This window comes from Chiloscyllium plagiosum, unplaced genomic scaffold (genome assembly GCF_037043375.1).
Source record: "Chiloscyllium plagiosum isolate Xiang-an unplaced genomic scaffold, Cpla_swu_hap1 HiC_scaffold_8, whole genome shotgun sequence".
Classification (NCBI taxonomy): domain Eukaryota; kingdom Metazoa; phylum Chordata; class Chondrichthyes; order Orectolobiformes; family Hemiscylliidae; genus Chiloscyllium; species Chiloscyllium plagiosum.
Window position 1 is genome coordinate 47,352,515 of NW_028270146.1, and position 26,768 is coordinate 47,379,282.

Sequence of the window (26,768 nt, forward strand, 5' to 3'; positions counted from 1 at the left end):
TCTCCAGTTCAAGAATTTGTGGCAGACAGTTTTCTGAAAATTCAGTTCTACGCTAGGAATCTCTTAACAAATAAATAGCTGTAATTAGCAAGGTCATTAGAAAATAAAGGCTCAGTGTTTTCTTAAATTTATAAATTGTGAAATAAGTTTTTAGAAAGAATGCTAAATAGAGTTTGGAAAGTTGATGGCTGCTCATGTTTGTTCTCTTCATTGTTGTGTTATGCTTTCTTTGCTGAATTTTGTAATCTCAGGAATAGCAGCAGTGTATTCCTGCAAGCTTCTGTCTTGGATATTTTGGGCAAAGTTGTGCCACAGGAACAATGTTGCTTTCTATGTAAAACCTATTTCCTATTGAAACCCTTCTCATTACATCAGGTGTGTTGACAATCAAAATTACCTTGGAGTCACCAGGGATGAAAATGTTAATCTCCCAGACATTGCTGCGAGCGAGGACTGTGGGACCATACAATAGTTGGCGATAGAAAATTAGGCTGTTTTACCGCCTATCATCCAAACAGTCAGCAAACTACCTCCTTGTTGCCCATCTAGTGTGGGAAAGGAGAGTGTTCTGGTATAAACATATTAGTGGCATCTTCCCTCTCAGATAGATATAAGAATTCCTGTAGTGCTGTTTGAAGAGGAGATTGGGTATTGCTACCCTGATCAATTAATTCATAGAATCCCTACAGTGTGGACACTGTAGGGCCAGTGGCAGGATTGTGGGGATGGAATGGTTGGAGATTTACAGGGTATTGTAAATCAGATATACAGGGTATTGGTAAAACCAGACTTGAATACTGTGTTACAGTTTTGGACTCCCTATTTAAGGCAAGACATAAATGTGGAGATTTACTAGATTTAATACCTGGAATGAGTGGTTGTCTGCAAGGAATGATTGGGGATGGAGTGGCAGGATTGTGTGGCGATTTGTTCTTGGGTATGACCAAAGTTGGCTGCCCCTACGTTACACCGATGTGAATGATGCAATGGTCAATCTGTGTTTTAGTCAATGTGCCAGTGTTTTGTTGTGGGTGGGAATGGGGGAGACCTATTTGCAATGAAACAGAAGTTATAGAAGACATCATGGTACATAGTGATGAGTATACAAACCTGGGGTAGTAAGTACATCATAGCACACAGAATAATACCTCTATATATGTTCATCCTCAAGAAACTGCTTAGTTAGTTTTTTTGAATGGTCTTTAATGTTTGTATTTTGTTTTGTTTGTGACTTGAACCACTCCTAAAGCTTTCCACTGATGCCCATTTGGTCTTAATCATGTAATGAGAGTTTTACCAAGGAATTCTGAAGACCAACTAATGGATAAATTGGTTCTGCTTTAGGCTGTTAAGTTGAGTAACCAGGCAATTAAATGGGCTTTTATCAAATCAGGCCAATTATTACTTTTTACAAAAGAATTGTGGAATCACAGCCAAGTAAACCAATGAAAAATGTGTTGGAAATTTTCTTGCATTATAAACCAAATAAAGAATTTGCAATTATACAATCCACAAAGACTCCCCAAACCACGTCTTTGGCAATTAAGTACTTTTGAAGTGTACTTATTGTTGTAATGTAGGAATGCGAAGCCGTGCATTCATGATGACAGCTCTTACAAATAGTGATGTGATAAATGATGAAACAATCTGTTCTAATGATATTGGTTGAGAAATTGGGGGGACATGGTGGCTCAGTGGTTAACACTGCTGCTTCACAGTGCCAGGAACCTGGGTTTGCTTCCACCCTCCAGTGACTGTGTGGAGTTTGCCCATCTCCTTGTGTCCTCATGGGTTTCCTCCAGGTTCTCTGGTTTCTCCCACAGTCCAAAGATTAGGTGGTTAGTTGGATTTGTCATGCTAAATTGCCCATTAAATCCAGGGATGTACAGGTTAGGTGGATTAGCCGTGGGAAATGCAGGGTTACAGGGATGGGGGGGGAGGTGGAGAGGAGGACAGAGAGAGAGGGGGGGAGTCTGGGTGGGATGCTCTTCAGAGTTAACTTGATGGGCTGAATGGCTGGTGTCCACACTGTAGGGATTCTAAAATTAATTGATCAGGGTAGCAATACCCAATCTCCTCTTCAAACAGCACTACAGGAATTCTTATATCTATCTGAGAGGGAAGATGGAACTTCAGCGTAGCATCTCATGCGAAGAATGCACTGATTCCAGCAGTCTCGGTACTGCATTCGGGTTTTGCTTTACATTGTGCAGGTTTTGTAATGTGGTGTAAAAGACTCATAAATGTTACTTTTAAATTAATGTTCTAAGATAGTTTTTTATATAGACTATGTTTAAAGCCAGAAGCTTTTATCCATTTTTGTTTTTAACAGTTCTTTACTTGTCAGTTATGTAGTTGCTGCAGATTCGTGAAAATGAAAAAAATCTTTCAAAATAACTTCTGCATTTACTGGAAAGGTTACAAAACTAATGATGTGTCAATGTCTCCTGGGGCAGCAAGTTATGATCTACCTCAGCTAGTGCAATAAGTGCACCCTGAGGGGCTTTCCCATTCGTTCCCTCTTTCTGCCTCCAACCCTACCCAGCCATCCCCATTTCCTCTAGAGGTTTTCACATTAATATAATCCCCATCAATGATGATAAAGAGAGGTTACAATTCCCGTCATTATTTTATTCTATTTTTCTTTTCCTGTTTGCCCATTCTTCTCTGCATTGACTGTGTGACTCATACATTCCAAATTCATGCAAATTCTTTGATCCATATGGCTGTTCTCGTGAGTCAGGACAATGGGTTTGATGTGGTCTTCCAATTGAGCCTGTTCCTTCCCTCAATCATCATATCCCTGCACAGAATACAGTAAGGATTAGTGGATGTAGAAACTCTTAATGAATTTGTTCCCCAACCATTCCCACTCACCTTCCTAATTTGAGAGTGCAGAGGTCATTTTGCATTTTACACCGCAGTGTTTACTGAGTTTAGCCAATGTAATGCACATTAACCTTCTTGTCCTTCATGGCTCACTATTCCACCAGTGATACACCATCAATATTAATTATTGGGGAATCCCTATCACAGGTTGCTTTGAGTTTGGCTATACAGTTGGTTCTGATTATAATGCAATAGTCCTGTTCTCGTACAATCTCACATTATAAGAAAATTGCACAGTAGCCACACACTTTAAACTAATGGGGCAGGAATTGCGTTATAGCCAATACAAGTAAGGAAAGTTCATGTTCTACAAATAATGGTCTAAATTCTTCATTTGGGTTAAAGCCAATTTGTGTTAAACACGTGTTATAGCAGAACCGGCTGTTGGTTCAAGTTTACTACAAAGGAGAAAGTATCCTGTTGTGTCTACCCTGTGCCAGAGGAAAGGGACGTAGCAAACTGGGAGAAATAAGAGGAATTAAAAGTGATGAGAGTTGATCCACGATTACAGTGCTTCTGAGTAAGCATCTGTACCAGACTGAGCATTACTGATTAGCAAGTGTATTGCTAGTCCAGTGCCATTGTCACTATACCATCAACTTGCCCCCGCTCGAATTTCCTGTCTCCTTAGCAGGACTATGCCAATAGCAGGAATGATATATGTATGTAAAAGGGAACAAAGTTAGTGAACATAAAAACTATAGGACTAAGGAAAAATTAAACCAGAGTGAAGGCCTGCGCAATTGCTTGCTGTATGTTCCTTGAGCTATGTACACCAAAGCCATGACTACATTACAACACGACCAATCAGCCAAAAAAAGCTGGAGATGTAACTAAATGTCATTAATGGCAGAGTGCCTGAGTAATGAGGAAGTAGGAAACTCGCACATTATTGAATGTACTCTATTGCCCTTTGCTTTGTAATTTTAATGTTCAATCAAGTTAACTACAAGTATCATACGCACAAGTAGCAGAAAAGGTTAGCGTATGTGCTATTGGAATCCACTATAAACTTGTTTTGCAGTTGTGTGGTTTATTTTGGGATATGGGACTTTCCTCTTGCATCCCTTACTGAGTCCTGGAAATCCAGAAAGGCATCCTGCCAGTGAGACTGAGTGTTTAGTAGATTTTGAATATGATACAAGTTCTTTGATCAGTAAGCTCTCTTTTCAATTGAGAGACTGAGGAAACTGAGAGCAAAAGAAATATGTGTCTGCTAGGGGATCTATATATAAATAGAATATATGACTGCACTGAAATTACAGACAGTGGAAATTGATAATCGTTGTCAAATTATTCTAGTGACTTTCTTTTCATAAAGCACCTTTATGAAACTTTAGAGTGTTTGTTAACTTGTAGGTGCTCTGATATCATATACTATTTTGAAGTTAGACTCTATTTATGTTAGCGGGTTTTCTGTAAAAGTTCGCTTGAGTTGGATGAGTATTGAAAGGAACAAGCAGAGACTATCCTTTCATCTACAGGACCTGAATTTAAATCAGTGAAAATTCAAGTTTTAACTAAAAAGAATTTTGTGCTTAGCCAATAAGGAACAAGTAGGGTGTGTTGCTCACTAAAGCAAAGAGTATGACAGAGGTACTAAACAAGTACTTTGCTTCTGTTTTGACCAAATTAGGGCCCAGTTGAAAATGTGGATGTTGATCAACTGAGCAGTATAGTGATAGATAAAGAAGAGCTAAATAGGCTGGCAGCACTTCAGGTAGAGAAGTCGCCAGGCCCAGATGGGATAAATTCCAGACTGCTGAAAGCGGTAGGGGAACGAAGCCATTGACAGAAATTTTCCAGGTCCCTCTGAATACAAGATGAATCCTGGGTGACTGGAGGATTGCAAATGTGATGCAATTTCTTAAGAAAGAGGCAAAGGATAAGCTAGGAAACTGCAAACCTGTCAGCCTGACATTGATAGATGGAGGCCATAAATACAGGAGAACATAAACATAAACAGGAGCAAAATAAGTTTATACTAGACAGTCAACATGGCATTGTCAAGGGCAGGACACATCTGACAAATGTAATTATGTTATTTGATAAGGTGCCACAGGTAGTAGATGAGGGTAGTGCTGTGGATGTTGTATGTTTGGATTTTCAGAAAGTACTTGATACAGTGCCACGTAGCAAGTTGGTTAGCAAATTAGAACTGTTTGGGATTGATGAGTCCTTGTCAGCATGGATTAGAAGTTGGCTAAAAGATAAAAAACAGAGGGGAGGTATAAGTGTGTGTTTCTTAGTCTGGAGATGAGTTAAAAGTGGTGCTGTCCAGGAATTGGTATTGGGATCTTGCCTTTTTATGATTTTATGCAAACAATTTGGAGGTGGCGATTGAGGCAAAATCTCTAAGTTTGCAGATGACACTAGACTAGGGAGAATAGTGAATTGTGAGGGTGGCACTAAGTGACTTCAGAGAGACATTAACGAAATGGCCAAATGCGCAGACACCTGCCAGATGAATTTCAATGCAGAGAAATTTGAGGTAAATGCATTTTAATAGAAAATAAAAATGTGGAGAGGCAATCCAGGCTGGATGGTACGACTTTGAGGGGAGTACAGGAACAGAGGGCCTCGGGACTCGCGAGCATGATTCTCTGAAGGTGGCCAGGCAAGTTTAAACAGTTGTTCAGAAAGTTTTTAGGATCCTTGGGTTTATAAATAGAAACGTAAGAGTATAACAGCAAGGAAGAGATGCTGCACCTCTATAAATCATTGATCAGACCACATTTGGAATATTGTAACAAAATTAGAAATTGTGGAAAAGCTCAGCAGGTTTGGCAGCATCTGGGGAGAGAAATCAGAGTTAACATTTCGAGTGCAGTGACCTTTCTTCATATTTTGGAATATTGTGTTCAGTTCCTGATATCTTGTTTAAGGAAAGATGTTAAAGCCCTGGAAAGAATGCAAAGGAGAATTACTATAGTTATACCATGAATGAAGGACTTTAGGAACAAGGGAAGATTAGGCAGACTGGGCTCATTCTCCTTGGAGCAGAGAAAATTAAGATGTGACCTTATCAAAGTGTTCAAAATTATGAACAATTTTGACAGGGTAAAGAAGGATATTCAGTTTTCACTTGTTGATATGTCAGTAGCCAGGTTGTCAGCAAGAGAGCTAGGAGTGAGATGGGGAGAAACCTCTTTCATTGGAGACTTGTTAAGAATGCACTGTCTGGAAGAGTGGAGAAGGCGGAATCCATAAGAGGTTTCAAAAGAGAGCCAGCTACTGTATGTGTTTGAAAGTGAATTTAGAGGGCAAAGGAGGTAGGGCTGGATAGTGGTCTGAGCTGGGTAGCTCCTGATTTCCTGATGAAGGGCTTTTGCCCGAAACATCAATTTTTCTTGTTCCTTGGATGCTGCCTGACCTGTGTTTTTCCAGCACCACTCTAATCTTGACTCTAATCTCCAGCTTCTGCAGTACCTGCTTCTGCCTTTCTGGAGCTGGTACAGTCACGGTGTGTCAGGTGCAACTCCTCTTCTGCTCTGTAAGATTGTATGATTTTCCTGTAATGTTGAAATGAAGCTATTGCTGATCTCTATCACTACATCTAAATCTATAAAACACATTTGAGCATAAATCTCGACCATGTTTGCCAGGTGGTATCCATTTGTTAAAGTGTAAATGGAATGCTATAATCTCCACTGCTGAAAGTTCCCACCCCTGTTTGTTACTCTGCTTGTTTGCAAACAATAAGGGCTGGATGTTAGGCTTCCCAACCAATGGGGTTGAAGGATGAGAGCATGGAAAACCCAGTATATTTCATCCCATCCATCCTGACCTATTTGCACTCAACGGGGAGGATGACAGGGCAGGATATTTATCAGGCAGACTGCCCGACCTTGGGCCTGATTGAGTGGTTACTTAATAGCTTTGTAAAGACCATATCCTACCCCTGCCAGTATTTTACCCGCTCATGGGAATACCCAGACCTAGCCTCTTTAACCCAACCCCACTTGCCAATCTTTGTGAGACCCTCTGCTCCTTGGCATGGTGGACCTGCAAAACTGCCAAACATCCAATTAGTTAATCATTCTTTAAGTTTATACTTATTCCTTCAATGGAATAGAAGTCTCATCTTTGAAGTGTTTCATGAGATGCAGCATTCAGAATCAAGTACAGGACATCCCAGCATCTCCCTTCTCCATCTGCCCTACCTTTAGTTGAGGTGTGAGAGAACTGCAGTGGTTTGTGTAATCCAGTCCTGTCTCCAAACAAAATGATGGACTGATTTCAGTAAAATTTGGTGCACAGATTAGGTATTGTGCAGAAAAGGAATGATATGGTGTTCGCAAAGAAGCAAATTTGGATCTGGATTTTTTTTAAAGCATCCATTAACATTGTGAGCTAGTGAATTAACTTTTAAAAAAGAATGTTGTAAGTTATTTTATTTGCAATACTCTTTCTTGTTTTTGAATGGTATGAATTGCCTTTGCTATTGTGTTGGAATTTGACATGTCAAGTTGAGTATTGCTGATAAAAGACGCTTTGTTGAAGGAGAAAAATGTGACGGAAAGCACCATTTGAACCGTATGAAAGGAAAGCGCTGCTTGTTTGGCAAGCGGACTCTGATTAGTAGAGGCATTACCGTGGTGAATGCACTTATTAGCTGATTGATCATTAAGTGCCAAATGTTGGCACACTTTCAAAACTATCATCCTTTCTCCAACTTGGGCTTAAGATTTCTAATTTAAGAAGCCCTTAGAATTGTTTGTCTTTGATTCAGGTACCCCCAACTCATTTAAAAAAAACTCTATCAACAAGGACATATTCCTTGTTTAGTATAAAACAGATTGTTGTGTAGCTGAATATTATTTCCAGATATATCCTAGTTAAATACAAAATCCCCAATGGTCTATTTTATCTTGCTTTATGTTTTTCAAATATAATAACAATCACTAGACAGACTGATGGCTGAAATGCCCCTTGAACTTGATGAATTGCATCCTTGGATTTTATGAGAGGTAGCTACAGAGATAGTGGATACATCAGTAGTAATCTTCTAAGAATCCTTAGATTCTCAAAGTTCCAGAGGATTGAAACATGTGACATCCTTAATCAAAAAGGGAAGGAATTGAAAACCTGGTAGCACTAGTCCAGTTAGCTTAGCGTATGTCATTCAGATAATTTTAGAGTCTATTGTAATGGAGGTAATGGTAAAGTATTTCGAAATACATAATTCAGTGAGTCATTTTAGCTTCATGAATGGAAAATCGTTGCCTGACAAATTTATTAGAATTCTTTGAGGAAGTAAAAGGCAGGATGGATAAATAGATGGATGTAATGTATTTGGATTCCCAAAAAGTGCGGAAAAGTAGCCTAAAATGTGGTACCTTAAAAAGACCAGATTCCATGCATCAGTGTTAGTGTATTGTCATGTATTGGCTAATTAACAGAATAAAGAGAGTTGGGATAAGAATCAACCTTTCAGGATGGCAACCTTTAACTGGTGGAATGTCATAGGGATCAGTGCTGGGGCTACTATTATGTACAATCTATGTATTAATGACTTGGTTGAGGGAAGTCAATGTACAATAGCCAAGTTCGTGGACAGCACAAAAACAAGTGGGAATGCAAGTGGTGAGGATGATAATAAAGAGTTGAAAGTTCAGTGAGTGGGCAAAAACTTAGTATTAGAATATAATGTGAGATTATGCACTTTGGCAGAAGAATAGAGGAGCCGAACATTATTTAACTGAACTGCAGAAATCTACAGAATAGTGTAATTTGAGGGTCCTCGTGCATCAATCACAAAAATGCTAGCATCCAAATTCAATGAGTGATAAGGAAGATAAATGGGCAGTTGGACGAAAGTGAGGACTGCAGATGCTGGAGATTAGAGTCAACAGTGTGGAACTGGAAAAGCACAGCAGGTCTGGCAGCATCCGAAGAGCAGGAGAATCAACATTTCGGGCAAAAGCCCCTTCATCAGGAATTCCTGATGAAGGGCTTATGCCCGAAACATCGATTCTACTGCTCCTCGGATGCTGCCTGACCCACACAAATACAGTTGACCCTGTTCTCAAAGGGAATAGAGTTTAAAAATAGGGCGATCTTGCTAAGACTACATAAGTGATTTGTTAGACCACATCTGTGAACAGTTTTGTTGCTTGTTTCTATCATCAGAGGTAGTCCAGAGAAGGTTCACAGGTGAATCCAGGTATGGAGGGATTGTTTTATGAGGAAGGGTTGAGTAGATTGGGCTTGTACTCAGAGTTTGGAAGAATAAGAGATGATCTTTATTCAAACATATATAAGATTCTGAGAAGGCTTGATGGGAAAAATGCAGAGTTGCTTTTCCCTTGTGGGAAAAATCTAGGACCAGAGGGCATGATCTCAAAGTTAGGAATCACACAGTTAGGACAGAGATGAAGAAGCATTGCTCTCTGAAGGTAATGAATCTCTGGAATTGTTCATAGCAGAGGTTTGTTAAGCATATTCAAAGCCAAGATAGGCAGATTTTTAATCAGCAAGGAATCATGAGTTATAGAGATATGGCAGGAAAGTGGAGTTGAGGGCTATCAGACCAGCTGTGATCTCACTGAATGATGAGCAGACTTGATGGGCCAAATGACCTACTTCTTTTCCCATGCCTTATGATATCGCTTGCTTTTGTTGTTGCATTGTTGATCTTCCAATGAGCAACTTTATTTACTTTTCTCAGTGGCACTATTTGTAGGGCCGGAAAACCTAGTGATGTGTTGCCACAGGGCCATGTTTCAGACTTCACGTTTGATTATGTCAGTGACTTCAGCATTTTACCCATAAACCTTTTTATCTTTGGTATGGAGTTCAGAAGAATGAGACATATTGATTGAAACTGAGTGATTTTGACAGGGCAGCTGTGGATAGGGTGTCTCCTTTTGTGGGAGAATGTAGACCTAGGGGTCATCTGTTTCAAAATAAGGGGTTACCAATTTATAACTAAGCTATAAAGAGTGTTATTTTTACAGAAGGTCACGGGGCTTCTAAATTCTTACATATGGGGCTGAGTAAGTCACTTCTGCTCCTTGTTTGTATGCTGGTAAAATAGCTATAGCATGTAGAAATGCTGCAGAAAGGTGCTTTAACACAAGTTTACTTTAATTGACTTGACGTTGTTTGTATGCAAGACAACCCGCAGTTTGATATTGATTTTAGTTTAGAGGAGTAAACAATTGATTCAAACAATTGTGTGTACATTTTTGCTTTTGTTTGTACATGTTCTGTCAGAGTAAGACTAAATCTAGTAACCACTTTTGTGAAATTTATAGAGTCACAGAGGTATATAGCATAGAAACAGACCCTTCGGTTCAACTTGTCCGTGCTGACCAGGTATTCTAAATTAATCTAGTCCCATTTGCCAGCATTTGGCCCATATCTCTCCAAACCCTTCCTATTTATATGCACATCCAGATGCCTTTTAAATGTTGTAACTGTATATGACTCCACCACTTCCTCTGGCAGGTCATTCCATACACGCACCATCCTCTGTGTGAAAATGTTGGCCCTCAAGTCCCTTTTAAATTTTTTCCCTCTCACTTTGATCCTGTGCCCTCTAGTTTTGGACTCCCCTACCCTGGGAAAAACCTTGGCTATTTGCCCTATTGATGCTCATCATGATTTTGTAAGCTGCTGTAAGGTCACCACTTATTCTCCAATGCTCCAGGGAAAATAGCCCCAGCCTATTCCACCTCTCCCATTTATTTACCAATTGTTTATGTTCTCTGTGTCTGTGCCATCAGGACTGGAATAATGCTTAATAAAGTTTTCTAATACCATTCCTGTTAAGATTTACTAATTGAAGCTGAGAAATTGATTTTCTTTTTAATGTTTACATTTTGATCACTGCTATGATGCTACTTCCATTTCGAGGAGTGTGCAGAGTGAATCTTCAAAATAATATTGCATTCACTGTGCAACCAACTAAATCAGGAAGATTTAGTTACTTTTTATTGTTCCACTCCTCCCCCTGGTACATTTATATTAACCAGGCATGAACAGAGAAACTTCCCTTGCTTGAGTCGATTAGTTTAAATGATAGACAATAAAAACACAAACTCAATCGCTTTGTTTACTTGGTGACTTATTAAATTACTGAGCTAAGGGTGACTCAAAATATGGAACTCCGTAAAATGCAATGTCAGTCTATGAAATGCTCTAAGAGAGCTGCCTAGACTAAACGCTTTTCTCTTACAGATCTGGACGGCCATTGGCCATGGCAACTGCAAGAAACATAGAGTCATCGGCCCCACAACTTTCCCTGATGCAGCAGACCAATGTGGCTAATGTTCCAAATAGCAGGCTGTCATCTCTAAGCATTGAACCAGACGATGGGGGCTTCAAGGAGAAGTTTGTACTGAAGCTGGAAAACAAGTACAAATGTGAATATTGTCATCTTGCACTGTGCAATCCCAAACAGACTGAATGTGGCCACAGATTCTGTGAAAGTTGTGTAAGGAAAATCATTGGGTAAGAAATCATTTATTAGAAATTCAGATGTATAATTTTGGTTAATATGAATGATCCCCCCCCTTCATGTATTGCAATCATAGTTAAATGTATTGACTAACTTGACATATTTAAACTTGAATTTGTTTTATCTGAATAAATAATTGAAAAATATTTTACAAACCATTATGAGATGATGAAAGTGAAATACCAAGTCGAACAAAGGAAGTTGTCTGTTATTAAATTCTTGTAAATTGACTGATACTCTGGAATAAATAATAAGTGTGACAGCAATCCAGTTTCACAAGGAATAGTCATTCCATCGATTCTTTTGGGGTCAATTTGGACCAACAGCTGATACGTCTTCTAGCAGGGAGCACATCCCGGATTCACTTCCATCCAAAAAGGGACACTTCATGCGGTGGGATATTGTTCTAACTGGGCCATAAACCTGCCTGCACTCTGTCCTACGATGTGACACCATTTGCACTTTGCCTCAATGTCATAGTTTTAGGATTAGGGGTAGCAGATTTAAAACGGATGAGCAGAAATTACTTCTCTCAAAGGGTTGTGAATCTAAGGAATTCACTCCCTCAGAGTGTGTGGTTGCTGGGGCATTGAATAAATTTAAGGAGAAGATAGACAGATTTTGAATTAGTAATAGTTGAAAGGTTATAGAGTGGGCAGAAAAGTGGAGTTCAGGCCAAGATGAGATCTGCTGTGATCATATTAAATGGTGGAGCAGGCTGGAAGGGCTGATTTGTATTCTACTGCTGCAAGTTCTTATATACTTATGTAAGGTAATTAACTCGTCAAGTCTTTAGTTCAAAGAAATGGCAATCGAAATGAGAGATTCTGATCTAGAGTTTTCCAGATGGATTCTTGGTATTAAGAATGTGTCCTTTTATATGTGCGAGTTATGTAACCAAAACATTGTGTCTGTGCTGTTTAGAATTTAAATTACTGTGACTTTTATGTTTATTAGATGTTTTATATTTCTAGGAGTCCGAAACCAGTTTGTCCAGTCGATAATGTGCCTTTATTTGAGAATACGGTAGGCAATTGAGAGAATAGTACAATTGTTTTTAAATTCACTTTTACCATTTAATCTGGATTAATTTTGACATGGCATGTCGTTTATTGTATTTTCAAAGATTTTCAAGGACATCTGCTGTAAAAAAGAGGTTCTTGCACTTCACGTCTTCTGTAGGAATGAGATAAATGGCTGCAAGAAACAGCTACCTCTTGGAAATCTTGAGGTAAATGATATGATTCAGCATCTAACTTGAAAATCTTCAAGTTATTTTGATGTATTTTTGTATTATAATTGGACTGAGGGTGTTATTAAGTTTTAATTTGGTTGTCGAATTTTAAAGACTCTTCGTTAATTCTTATAATTGCATGTAATGTTAAAATTTCATTATGTATAAAAGTCAAAATAACTCTGTTACGACAACTAACATAAGAGATTGTGTTATGAGGGTTATAGTTTGAGAATTTAATTTAAAAAAAAATCAGAAAGTATTCTTTGTCACTGGCAAGACCAGCAATTAACATCCCTCCCTAAATACTCTTAAGAAAGTGGTGTTGAGGTGCCATCTTGAACTTTTGTTATTCATTTTTGGGATGTGGGCACCGCTGGTTGGGCCAGCATTTATTGTCCATTCCTTGTTGCCTTTGAGAGGGTGGTGGTTAGCTCTCTTCTTGACATGCCGCAGTCTATCTGCTCTAGGGTGGGAATGGAATTAAGGAAGGAGTTGTAGGATTATGACCCAGCAACACTGAAGAAACAGTGATATATTTCCATGTCAGCATGGTGAGCGACTTGGAGGGGAACTTACAGGTGGTGGTGATCCAATATATCTGCTGGCCTTGTCCTTCTAGATGGTAGTGATTGTGTGTTTGGATGGTGCTATCTAAAGAGCCTTGAAAAATTTCTACAATGCATCTTTGCACATTCAATAAAGCTGCATTGAACTGAATAACTTGCTAGGCCATTTCAGAGGAAAATGAAGAATTGCCTATATTGCTGTGGGTGTGGGGATGTGTATAGGTTAGACTGATAAGGATGGTAATCGCTATTTGTGAACCAGTAGGTTTTGTTCACCATCAATATTTTCATAGTCACCATTGCTGATAATCATTTTTTATTCCAGGTTGAATTAATTAGTTGAATTTAAATTCCCCAAATGCCTTTGAAGTCAGAGTTTCCAGATCTTTACTAACCCAGTAATGTAACCAATATTCTACTGTGACCCCCAAAATCAAAAATAGATTATGTTTCAATATTGGAGGAAGTAATATCAATGTCAATATTTAGTTTTTGTTTTCTCTCTTTAAGGGTCACTTACTTGAATGTCCTCACCAGGAAGTCCGCTGTGCACGCAGGGGATGCACAGAAATGGTGCAAAGGAAAGATCTCGCTGACCATTTAAATTCAAGCTGTAAATATCGGGAGCAAACCTGTAAATACTGCAGGGATGAAGTTGCTATTGCTGAGTTAAAAGTAAGAACACCATTGAAATAAATGAATGCCTGTTTGTAACTTCTTCAATCTTTCAATGGGAGAGCTCTTTATGTTTATAAGATGTAATATTCCAAGTATATTGAAGGACAACTAGAATTGTGCTGGCAGTTTTGGAGTAATTTATTGTTATCAATTAATAAATGCCATGCCACACTCATATGCCACCATTGTGGTTGATTCTGTGAATGCTGAATTGAAAAGCAGAACCAAAAAAAGTGGTAATCTCTGGATTATTACCCGAGCCACAAGCTAATTGGCACAGGTTAATCAACAAGATTAAAGAGGTAAACACGTGGCTGAACATGGGAGAAACAGGTTGATTCCATGGGACATTGGAACCCAGTACTGAGGAAGGAGGGAGCTGATCCAATGAAACAGGCTCCACCTGAATCATTCTAGGACCAGAGTCCAGGCCAATCATGTAACTAGGGCTGTGGATGGGGAATTAAACTAAATAGTTTGCAGATGGGGGTGGGGGCTGGGGGCATTGTTGGTTGTCAGTTGCACAGATAATTATGGAAAAAGTTCAAGGGAGGAAGGGCTCAGCAGAGGTTATTAAAGATTCCTGAGCAAGTAATAGGACAGAGAGTATGGAGGGGGTTACAAATCTACCTTCAGGATCAGCAGATAAGGGGACAACGCTGAGAAGGGGCAGTCAATGCACGATGGAGGGTATTGTACTTGTACACAGAATACGAAACAAGGTAAATGAGCCGGTAGTGCAGATTAAAATTGGTTTGTATAACTCAATGGGTATCACCGAGATGTGGCTGCAGGGGAATCAGGGCTGGGAACTAAATATCCAAGGATGTGCATCCTATTGAAAGGACAGGTAGATGGACAGGGGAGGTGGGATTGCTTTGTTAGTAAGAAATGAAATGTAATCAATAGCAAGAAGCAACATAGAGTCAGAATGCAAAGAATCTGTGTGGGTAGAGTTAAGGAATCACAAAGGGAAAAATGTACAGGCCTCCTAGCGGTAGTCAGGATGTGGGGATGAAAATAAATCAGGAGACATAAAAATCATGTAGGAAAGGCACTATTACAGTAGTCATGGGGGACTTCAATATACAGGTGGAATCCATGGCTGACAAGGGAAGTCAGGGACAGGATAAAAGCAAAAGCATACAATGTGGTCCTGCAATTACTGCTGCATCATCTTCCCTGCTAGGCTCCTCCTCCAATCAACTGGCCAGCTTCTCCCTTATGATCAGGTTTTTGATTAGTAAGGGGTGATTGGTTACAGGGAGAAGGCAGCAGAATGGGGTTAAGAAACGTATCAACCATGATCGAATGATGGAGCAACATGATGGGTCAAATGGCCTGATTCTGTTTGTAAATCTTTGGTCTTATGGTGATCTCAGTAGTTCCTTACGTCTATTAGATGCCAGTTAAATAAACAAGTCTTCTATGCCAAAAGGGTAAATGTTCTTATGATGGTCATTAACCTGGTCCCTCCTCGACCTAGTGAATTGTCTTCGAACATTTAACGATGATAAAGATGCTAATCAAATATATATAATCATTATCTGAAAATGAGAAGTGCCCAGTATCCTTAAGAAAAGGGAAACTAAATCAGAGCATAGCTTTTACGCCTTCCCTTAGACTCTTAAGAGAAGATTTGACGAAGAGCAGAGTCCTTTCACTGGGAATGATGTGAGATGCTGCATCAGCAAACCATCAACCACGTCAACTGTGAATTATTTTTTACTTCAGTTCAGTACTGAGGGTGTCTGAGATTTGCAGAAGGTTTGAGTAATTTTATAAGAACACTTTTGATTTCAGGCATAAGCTGTGGTTATTTCTGCCTTGCATAACAATACTTGACATTTTATTCCCTATCCGGCGATAGTGTTTTTTAACCAGTAACGGTAGGAGAGGTGTTAACCAGAACAGCGACAATTTATTCACAAATTAGTAATACTTGGGTAAATTTATGACCAAAGTGATGCTGTTGGCTTTTTTTTCCCCTAAGCACTTGAAAGAGAATGATGGCCTTCAGGGATGTTTTTTTTGCTTCTTCTGATTTTGTACAAAGTGAATCACAGTGAAAGCTAAACCAGGGTCTAATTCTTCTTTAATCCTGACTGTCTCTAGTAAAATCCATTTCTGCTATTTACTGCCTAATCTGAGGCAGAAGCACCGATGACTTTCAGAGCTACACCAGATCTGCATTTTATACAGGAATGCAGACAATTGCTTTGATATAAAACCTGTATGTGAACCTGTACCCTGCTGGACAAACAGAATTTTTAATACCTTTCAGTCAGTCACATCCTGTATTAAGTGCATTGTGTGTTAATCTGATCTGTCAATCATTAAAGGAAAATGCCAGGGCTGTAACTTATCTTGAGTGGGATCATTTGGTGAGACCATGGGAAACTAGTGCCTGTGACACTAATTCTCAGGCGAAGCCAACCTGTTCAGAAGTGGGCAGAAATTTTCTTTGGGTGAGATGGAGAGGTGGGAGGGAGAAGCAAGACAGATTTTAAATGTACTGAAAGTGAAATGTGTCAAAGTTAATAAATTCATTGCAAATGATTGATTTTCAACATTTCTGATCAATTGTCTTCAAACAGCCATCACTCTAAGGAGTTTAACTACTTAACATATAGTTTTGTAACTAATTAAAATCAACTCCATTAAAAAATGTACAGACCTTTCATGACTAGAAACAAACAAATGATTTTAAAGTAAAAGACCAAAGTACACCCCTGAGTAGTGCTGTTAAAATCCTTTGAGGGGAGTGGTATTTAAGGAAATTGAAGGTTTCTCTTCCTTTTCGTAGAAACATGAAGAATTTGACTGTCTGTCATTCCCAGTGCCATGTCCCAATAAGTGCAATGCTCGTATTCTGAGGGGAGAGGTAAGTGGATATTTTTAATTTCCTGTGTGAAGTGTTGGGAACTGGATATTTCATATTGAAGATATATGTAGTACGGGAATAAAATCACAAAATTCAGGTTATCCTTTCAAATAAAAGTGTAGGACCAAAATTCCTATTGATGGAAAATGAGAGGGAGCAGCAATTGGTCACTTCTACAATGGCTTTCTATCATGAGCCCTGGAGTTTACTTTTTAGGATCTGCTGAGTGTGCATCCTAATCTGAATTATAAGATTAAAACAGTCTGTCATTCCCTTCCTAAATGAAAACTGAATTATTGAGATGGGGATTTCTCATTGCTTTTATGTGCTCAGTCATAATGCTGTCTAATCTCAATTGCTGAAAGCCAGGGTAGGCAACTATGCTTGAAGAGAGCTGAATGGTTTCCAATGCAAACTACGAATAGAGAGTTTCTGAAAGTTTTATAACACATTGTGTCCTTTGACCCATTGAACTAAAAAAAAAATCAGTTCTTTACTATGGCATAATTGTGCTGAGAATATAAGAAAATTGCGTTGATTAATGAAGATGAGTTTATAGTTCAATTATACACAGCACACAGAGATGTTGGAAATCTCAAAGTACTAGAAACACTCAGCAGATCGCATGGCATCATGGAGGGAGAAACTGCATTAATATTTCATGTTGATGCACCTTCACAAGAGCTTTCTAATATTAACATTAAATTTTAGAGCATTTAAATAAAGAAAAAAAATTATTAGAAGTATTCAGTAGCTATACATTGCCACCTCTGATACTTTGACAAGTTTTCTGTTAGGTGTTATAAATAGCTTTCCATTTACATTTAGATTATTCCTGTATGAAAGTTCTTGATTTGAGATGCTCATTATTGCAACACATTTAACTATTATGCTCTGTTTTCTACTTGCAGTTAAATAGTCATCAGTTGCAATGTCTCAATGTGGTCATGACTTGCCCTTTCTCTAAGTATGGATGCAACTTCCAAGTTAGTACAAAATCTTATTAATTTTGCTGATATAAAAGCCTTATTGTAAACATAGAAAAAAACAAGTCTAGAAAATAGTATTTAAATTCAATGGTAGACCTTCTTTCAAATGGAAGCAATTCTTGAAGTTATGAAGTTATAATGAAAAGAAAAAATGCTCAGCTTTTTTTTGGTTGCACTATCGATGTTGCATTTACTATGTATTATACAAAACTGAAGCCATACATTCATGAATACACGTAGTATATGTTTTGATAAGCTGGTTCAGTTTACTGAATTTCTTTGGTTTAACATTGCTGTGAATCTATATTTCTGAGCTTTTTCCATTGTTTTCTCTACATGCTATATTGAATTTTATTGTTTGCTGTTTTAGGGAACCAACCAGCAACTTAAAATGCATGAAGCTGATAGTATGGCTCAACATTTGAACTCTGTGTTGATGAAGAATGGAGATCTCGAAACTACGGTAATCAGAGCAAGGAATAGTGTGAATTTGCTTGGTCTATCAAATTGTTTACTTTTAAATCAATGGAATTGTTTTTAAAGGAGCATGCTTGCTCTATTGAGAAACTGAAAAGCGTGTTCACTTGATCGCTTTTGGTTGACTGTTGCATGTGATGGCAGTCACAAGACAGCTTTGGTGGGGTCAGTGGATGTTGTGATAAGAGGGCAGAGGAAGAGATCAGCAAGATTGTTTTCATTTTAACCAGCCAAAATAAATGACTGCAAGAGGTTATGAGAGCCTGGTATATTTCTTTATTCTTGCGAATACAGAATTACCACCAATATCAAAAACACATCATGTCAATGGTTTCAAGCAGTATGTAACAGCAGGAGAAGGGACAGCATCATAGGTCATGATGCCTCTGAACCCACTAATCACAATATGCCATAAATTATGATCACAAATTAAAAGTTATAGTATTGTTCAAATGATATTTTTTAAAAATAAACTCTTTATTACAAATTAATCAAAATTTGCTTGGTGTTTTACAAGCATCACAGCAAGTTATATTTTATAGGCCTAAATACAATGTCAACATGAAGCATAGATAAACACATTCAATGAATTGTGAAGGTAATTCTGTCCCAGTAATCACAGCAAATTGCACGCAAGTTTTAAGCCTTTTTTTTTTCTGAAAGCAACTTAATTTTAGTTAATTACTAGTACTCAAAGCAAGAAAATTCTTTTGGCATGGCTAACAGAAGTGAAATTCCATTCTGAATGATGTTGACAGTAAGCATGTGGCTATAAGCAGGCAGTCAAAACAGCAAATGGTATGTTGGCCTTCACAGCGAGATGATTCAGGTACAGGAGCATGGATATCTTGCTGCAATTATACAGGGCCTTGGTGAGACCACACCTGGAGTATTGTGGGCAGTTTTCGTCTCCTTTTCTGCTATAGAGAAATTGCAGCGGATGTTTACCGGACTGATTGTTGGGGTGATAGGACTGACGTATGTCGAAAGACTGGATCAGTTAGGACGATATTTACTGGAGTTTAGAAGATTGAGGGTGGGGATTTCCAAAAAATCTATAAAATTGTAATGGGATTAGACAGGATAAACGCAGAAAGGATGTCCAGAGCTAGGAATCACATTCTAAAGACATGAAAGGCCATTTAGGACTGAGTTGAGGAGAAATGTTTTCACCCAGAGAGTAATGATCCTGAGGAATTCTCTGCCAGAGAACGTGGTTGAGGCTAAAGCATTGAATGTTTTCAAGGAGGAGTTCGATACAGTTCATGGGGCCAAACAGACCAAAGCGTATGGGGTGAATTGAGAACAGGGGACTGTGTTGGATGAGCAGCCATGATCATGTTGAGGGGCGGAGCAGGCTCAAAGGACTGAATGGCCTACTCCTGTTCCTATTTTATATTTTTATATTTCTATGATATTAGCTTTCCAAAATATTTCTGGACCAAATAATCAATGTATCCAGTTGGGTGAGGTGCCTGTAAGGGAAAATAATGGAGTAAATATGTCTCCTTTTTTAAAAACACAATTGCAGTGCTTGAATTCTTGGTTTACACAAAGCAGAAAGCTGAAAGGAATGAACCAGATTTCTAGGTTACATTTTGTATTTCTAGTGCATACAGCCAGATCAATGTGTATGATTAATACTGCAGAGATGCACGGTATGTTTTGTACTGGACTCCCATTAGTCATATTTCAGCCTCCCACTGCCACACCATCCTCGGCTGATATCTACACTGCTGCCCACCATGTGCATGCCTGTGCCCGCCCACGCCAGACTAATCAACCCTCTGCAGGTGTTTGATGGATAGTGCCAGCGACTAATGGAAAGCCAAGCAAGGACCGCGCCCCCCCCCATCTCCTTCATGATCTTCTGTCCCCTACACCCACTTGTCATTCGTACAGGAAATAAGTGGGAGGTGGTAGTAGGAAATGAAAGCTGACTTACCACTGAAATGATTAACTAGTGATGCACAGTATCATTTTTTCATATAGAAAGTAACTGTGGAGAATATTGTTGAAGCCTAGACTACCACCATCAATCGCCATTACACTCTTTCCCCCCCCCCCCCCCCCCCCAAAACAAGGTCGTAGATGCCCTAGTTTTGCACCTAGTGCACACACTCCCTTAGGCCTTGAGTCGCAAGAATGCTGTCGTTGGTTAAATTGTTTGTTTCAACGTTTAAGTCATATTTGCAATCGTTTAGAAAAAATTGAAACCCCTGTTGTGAGCGATTGATACAAAGGAGTTCCCTTTTACAGATAAACTGTGTTGTTTCACCTCACCTCTCATTATGATCTTGCTATTGTTATCCTACATAAATATCCAGTCTATAACATAAATTCCATTCATACTGCAATTAGCTCAGGCTGTGCACTATTGGAATGACTTACTAAGGTAAAGCAGATGTATGTTGTTATCATTATCACACACCCCAAGTTTGATAACTGAACATAGAACATAGAACATTGCAGCGCAATACAGACCCTTTGGCCCTCAATGTTGTACCAACCTGTGAAATTAATCTGATGCCCATCTAACCTACACCATTCCATTATTATCCATATGTATGTTCAATGCCCATTTAAATGCCCTTAACATTGGCACGTCTACTACCGTTGCAGGCAGGCCGTTCCACACCCCTACTACTCTCTGAGTAAAGAAGCTACCCCTGATATCTGTCCTAAATCTATCACCCCTCAATTTAAAGCTATGTCTTCTCATGTTAGCCTTCACCATCCGAGGAAAAAGCTCTCACTGTCCACCCTATCTCACCCTATTAAGTTACCTCTCAACCATGCACCTGGACACCAAGAGCCCTCTGTTCATCTACACTGCCAAGAATTTTACAATTAGCCCAGTACTCTGCATTCCTGTTACTACTTCCGAAGTGAACTACCTCACACTTTTCCACATTAAACTCCATTTGCTACCTCTGAGCTCAGCTCCGCATATTATCTATGTGCCTCTGCAACCCACAACATCTTTCGGCACTATCCACAACTTTGCCTCCTTTAGTGTCATCTGCAAATTTACTAACTCATCCTTCTATGCCCACATCCAGATCATTTATAAAAATGACAAACAACAGTGGCCTGGAAACAGATCCTTGTGGCACACCTCTGGTAACTGAGCTCTAGGATGAACACCACCCTCTGTCTTTTTTCAGCTAGCCAATTTCTGATCCAAACCACTAAATCACCTTCAATCCTGAAACTCTGTATTTTGAGAAATAGCCTACCATGTGGAACCTTATCAAATGCCTTACTGAAGTCCATATACACCACATCAACCTTTTTACCTTCAGCCACCTGTTTTGTCACCTTCTCCAAGAACTCAATAAAGTTAGTTAGGCACAACCTACCCTTCACAAAATCGTGTTGACTATCCTAATCAAATTATTCTTTTCCAGATGATCATAAATCCTATCTCTTATAACCTTTTCCAACATCTTACCCACAACCGAAGTAAGGCTCTCTGGCCTATGATTATCAGGGTTATCCCAACTCCCCTCAAACAAGGGAACAACATTTGCTAACCTCCAGTCTTCTGGCACTACTCCTGTCGACAATGATGACAAAAAGATCAAAGCCAAAGGCTCTGCGGTCTCCTCCCTGGCTTCCCAGAGAATCCGAGGGCAAATCCTTTCCGGCCCAGGGGTCTTATCTATTTTCAGATCTTCCAAAATTGCTAAAATCTCCTCTTTGTCAATCGCTATCCCATCTAACCTAGTAGCCTGTATCTTCGTATTCTCACTAACATTGCCCTTTTCCGATGTGAATACTGACGAGAAGTATTCTTCCCCTACGTAGAATCCCCTATGTCCTCAGATTCCACACATGATTTCCCACTACTGAGTTTGATTTGCCCTAATCTTACTCTCGTCATTCTTTTATTCCTGATATACCTATAGAAGGCCTTAGGATTTTCCTTGATCCTATCCGCCAACAACTTCTCATGTCCCCTCCTGGTCCTCCTTAGCTCTCTCTTTAGATCTTTTCTGGCTAACTTATAACTCTCAACCCCCCCCCCCCAACTGAGCTTTCATCCCTCATCTTCACATAAGCCGCCTTCTTTCTCTTGACAAAAACTTCAACTTCTTTAGTAAACCATAGCTCCCTCTCTCGACAACAATCTCCCTGCTTGATAGGTATATACTTAGCAAGGACCCACAATAGCTGTTCCTTGAATAAGCTCCACATTTGAAGTGTGTCCCCTGCAGTTTCCTTCCCCATCTTCTGAATCCTAAACCTTGCCTAATTGCATCATAATTGCCTTTCCCGCAGTTACACCTCGTTCCCTGCATTATATACCTATCCTTGCCCATTGCTATAGTAAACATAACCGAATTGTGGTCACTATTGCCAAAGTGCTCACCTACCTCCAAATCTAACACCTGGCCCAGTTCATTTCCCAGTACCAAATCCAATATGGCACCGCCTCTTGTTGGCCTGTCTATATACTGTGTCAGAAAGCCCTCCTGCATGCATTGAACAAAAACTAACCAATCTAAACTACTTTAACTTCCCCAATATTGACTGAGAATACTATAGTTCAAGTCACCTATAACAACTACCCTGTTACTCTCACTCCTATCAAGAATCATTTTTGCTATCCTTTCCTCTACATCCCTGGAACAATTTGGAGGCCTATAGGGAACCCCATTGGGGTAACCTCTCCTTCCTGTTTCTAACCTTAGCCCATACTACCTCAGTGGATGAGTCCTCAAGCGTTATCACAGCTGCTGTAATACTACTCTTGATTAATAATGCCACCTCCCCCTCCTTTTACCAACTTTTCTGTTCTTGCTGAAACTAGTTTGTTTGATCCTTGGTGTTTGTTGATTTTTTCCCAGGATGATGGGATCCTAGCTCTGTAATCTTGTGCTGTCCTCAAATTCTGGCCTACTGTACAATTCCCAATTTTGATTGCATCATAGTTGGTGGCTACGGCCTGAACTCTGGAATATCCACTCAACACTTTCCTCCTTTAAGACACTCCTTAAAATCTACCTCTTTGACCAAATGTTTGCCTATCTATCTGTGATAAAGCTTGAGGTCATACTCTTTGATGTCATTCTGCTGTGAAGCACTTTGGGAAGTTTTATCATGTTTAAGACACAGTATAAATAATTGTATTTTTGCTAAAGTAATTGGTGGAATATTTAATTATAACTCATTTTGCGTTTAAACAGCATACTTTGTATTAATTGTGTTGAGTGGCACTATCACTGTGCTAATTGGGACAGATTTTGAACAGATCTAGCAACTCCAGACTGGGCATCCATGAGGGGCTTTGGGCCATCAAAAGCAGAAGGATTGTACTCCAGCAATCTGCAACACCATGGCCCAGCATATCCCCCACTCAACCATTACCATCAAGCCAGGGGATCAACCCTGGCTCAGTGGAAACTGCAGGAGGGCATTCCAGGAGCAGCACCATGTATAACCTGGTGAAGATGCCAAACAGGACTACTTCGATGCTAAACAACATAAACAGCAAATGATAGACAGAGCTAAGCGATCCCCCAACCAAAGAATCAGAACTCTGCCGTCCTGCCACATGATGAATGGTGGTGGACAATTAACTCACTGGAGGAGGATGAAGCTCCACAAATATCCCCATTCTCGATAATAGAAGAGCTCAGCATATCTGAAGGTAAGGCTGAAGCTTTTGTAGCTATCTTCAGCCAGAAGTGTCAAGTGATTGATTCACTGTGACCTTCTCCAAAGCACCCCAGAACCACAGATACCAGTCTTCAGCCAATTCACTTCACTCCACGTGATTTCTAGAAGCAGTTGGAGACACTGGATAATGTGAAGGCTATGGGCCCTGACAAATTTCAACAATAATACTGAAGACTTGTGCTCCTGAACTCCACTAGCCAAACTGTTTCAGTATAATTTGAGCATTGGCATTTGCCTGACAAATATGAAAATTTGTCCAGGTATATCCTATACTCAAAAAGCTGGGCACATTCAAACTAGCCAACTACCTCCCCATCGGTCTACTCTCAATCATCAGTAAAGTGATGGATGTTGTCATCAACGGTGCTATCTAGCAGCACCTGCTCAGTGACTCCCAGTTTGGGTTCCACCAGGGCCACTCAGCTCCTGACTTCATTACAGCCTTGGCTTAAACATGGACAAAAGAGCAGAGTTCCAAAGGTGAGGGAAGATTGACAGCCCTTGACATCAAGGCTGCATTCTACCAGGTGTGATATCAAGGAGCCCTAGCAAAACTGGAATCAGTGGATATCAGATCTAAGCTTTGCGGTCCTGCCACATCCAGTCATGAATGGTGATGAACAGTTAAACAACTTGCAGGAGGAGGAGAAGACGCCATCAATATCCCTGTTCATTGGTGTCACATCTGGCACATAGGGAGATGGTTGTGGTTGTAGGATGTCCGTCTCCTTAGCTCTAGGACATCTCCGCCGGAGTTCTAGGCCTAACCATCTTCAGCTGCTTGCAACCATTGCAAGGTCAGAAGTGGGGATGTTCAACAATGATTGCTCAATGTTCAGCACAATTTGTGACTCCACCACTAAGGTAGTCCACGTTCAATTGGGACTAAAATCCAGACAATATCTAGGCTTGGGCTGACAATTGGAAAGTAACATTTGTGCCATGTAAATGCCAGACAATGACCATCTCTAATAAGAAACAATCTAGCCACTACCGCTTGACATTCAATGGTATTACCATCTCTGACGGCCACACTATCAACACCTTTGGGTTACCATCAATCAGAAACTCAACTGGACTTGCCTCATAAATACAGTGGCTACAAGAGCAGGTCAGAGGCTAGGAATATTGTGGAGAGTAACTCATCCCCTGACTCCCCATTTGCCTGTCCACCAACTACAAGACACATCAGGAGTGTGATGGAATATTCCCTACTTGCTTAGATGGGTGCAGCTCCTGCAATACTCAAGAAGCTTGACACCATCAGGACAAAGCAGCCTGCTTGATTGGCACCACATCCATAAGTATCCACTCCCTCCACAGCCAGTGTTCAGTCACAGTAGTATGTACTATCTACAAGCTACTCTGTAGAAATTTACCAAAGATCCTCATACAGCACTTTGCAAACCTATGACCTCTTCTACCTAGAAAGACAAGGGTAGCCGATATATGGGAATACCACCATCTGCAAATTACCCTCGAAACCACTCGCCATCCTGCCTTGCAACTACATATCCATTCCATCACTGTCATTGATCAAAATCCTGGAATTCTCTGCCCAGTGGCATTGTGAGCCAACCCGCAGCATGAGGACTGCAGCAGTTCAAAAAGTGGATGTGTCAGTTTTGGACTGGGGTGGACAAAGTTAAAAATTGCACAAGACCAAGTTATAGTCCAACAGGTTATTTGGAAGCACTAGCTTTTGCTCCTTCATCAGATAACTCGTGGGGCAGGATCATAAGACACAGAATTTAGAGCAAAAGATAATAGTAGAAGAGCACAGTTGCCTTCTCAAGGGCAACTAGGGACGGGTAATAAATGCTGGCCAGCCATGTCCCACACGTGAACTTTTAAAAGTAATTAATACGAGAAGTACTTTCAGTTTCACTTTCCTGGAAACAATAACTTTTATCTTTGAAAGATTTGATGCAAATCATTCCTTTTTTAAATAAAAGTTCACACTAGAATAGATGCCCTGTCTCCTAAGATTTATTTCCAAGTTTGTCATCCACACTCTCATCCAGTGTTTCTCTTTTGGTTTCTCATTCTGTGGGGCTTTTTAATCCATTGGAAATCCCAGGAGATTCTGTCACTTCCTCTTTGACATAAGATAAAGGAACACTGTAACTGTAAACACCATCATTTAAAAAAAATGCCAATGCTGAGTTATTCAGCTATCTCATTGACATTGCTGCTTCCTCCTTCCCCCACTGTGAGGTCAGAGTTTAAATACTTCTGCAGCGATTCTGACTATCTCATGGTAACCCAGTTTAATGTTGTAAATCCTGCATGAAATTAATTCAAGCAGTGACATAACATGATTTCATAGTAAAGTGAACAAAATTTCTACTTAAAATGTACCTCAGATCAGCTGACTGTTGTGAAATACAAGGTGCTACTGTCATGATTTAGTTAAATGATAATGTATGCCAAGGTGGGCTAGGTAATGCGCAACTACTACTCTCTGGACTCATGGGTTTATTAGCTTTCTCTTAATTAAATAATATTGCAGCTGCTTCAGACACCATCTAGTGGCCTGGTTGAAGTCCGTGAAGTCAAGTGAGTTTGAGCAAACTGGGAACTGAACTGTCTGTGAACAAAGTGATTCCACCTCTTGTTAACCAATTCCCCAAAGCTGAAAAGGTCATGTTTAAGTGGCAGTTACTGATATCCACAATAACCAGTTTCCATTTGCATCAATATGTAATTTTAATGCTTACCAATTTGAGAATTATACACGCTGTTGTTTTTCTTTGTGTTTAGTTACTCAATCTTCAAATTAAGAAATTGTTCCACAATTAATGTTGCATAATTGTCATCCTATTAGTACTTTTACTCATACCAATATCTAGGCTTCACACATTCACTAACACAAATTCCAGTTGAATTTAGACAGCAG

General features: G+C 39.6%; 1 protein-coding gene across 2 annotated transcripts in view; it reads left to right on the forward strand.

Annotated features, from left to right (window-relative positions):
- Positions 1-26,768, forward strand: part of traf3 (TNF receptor-associated factor 3) — an 83,657-nt gene that overhangs the window by 43,806 nt on the left and 13,083 nt on the right. For both annotated transcript variants that reach the window (XM_043697457.2, XM_087989787.1), the window contains 7 exons: positions 11,074-11,346; positions 12,328-12,379; positions 12,480-12,584; positions 13,667-13,831; positions 16,641-16,718; positions 17,630-17,704; positions 18,078-18,170. In XM_043697457.2, coding sequence (XP_043553392.1) covers positions 11,093-11,346; positions 12,328-12,379; positions 12,480-12,584; positions 13,667-13,831; positions 16,641-16,718; positions 17,630-17,704; positions 18,078-18,170 — 822 coding nt within the window. In that variant the 5' untranslated portion in view covers positions 11,074-11,092. The remainder of the gene's footprint in view (positions 1-11,073; positions 11,347-12,327; positions 12,380-12,479; positions 12,585-13,666; positions 13,832-16,640; positions 16,719-17,629; positions 17,705-18,077; positions 18,171-26,768) is intronic.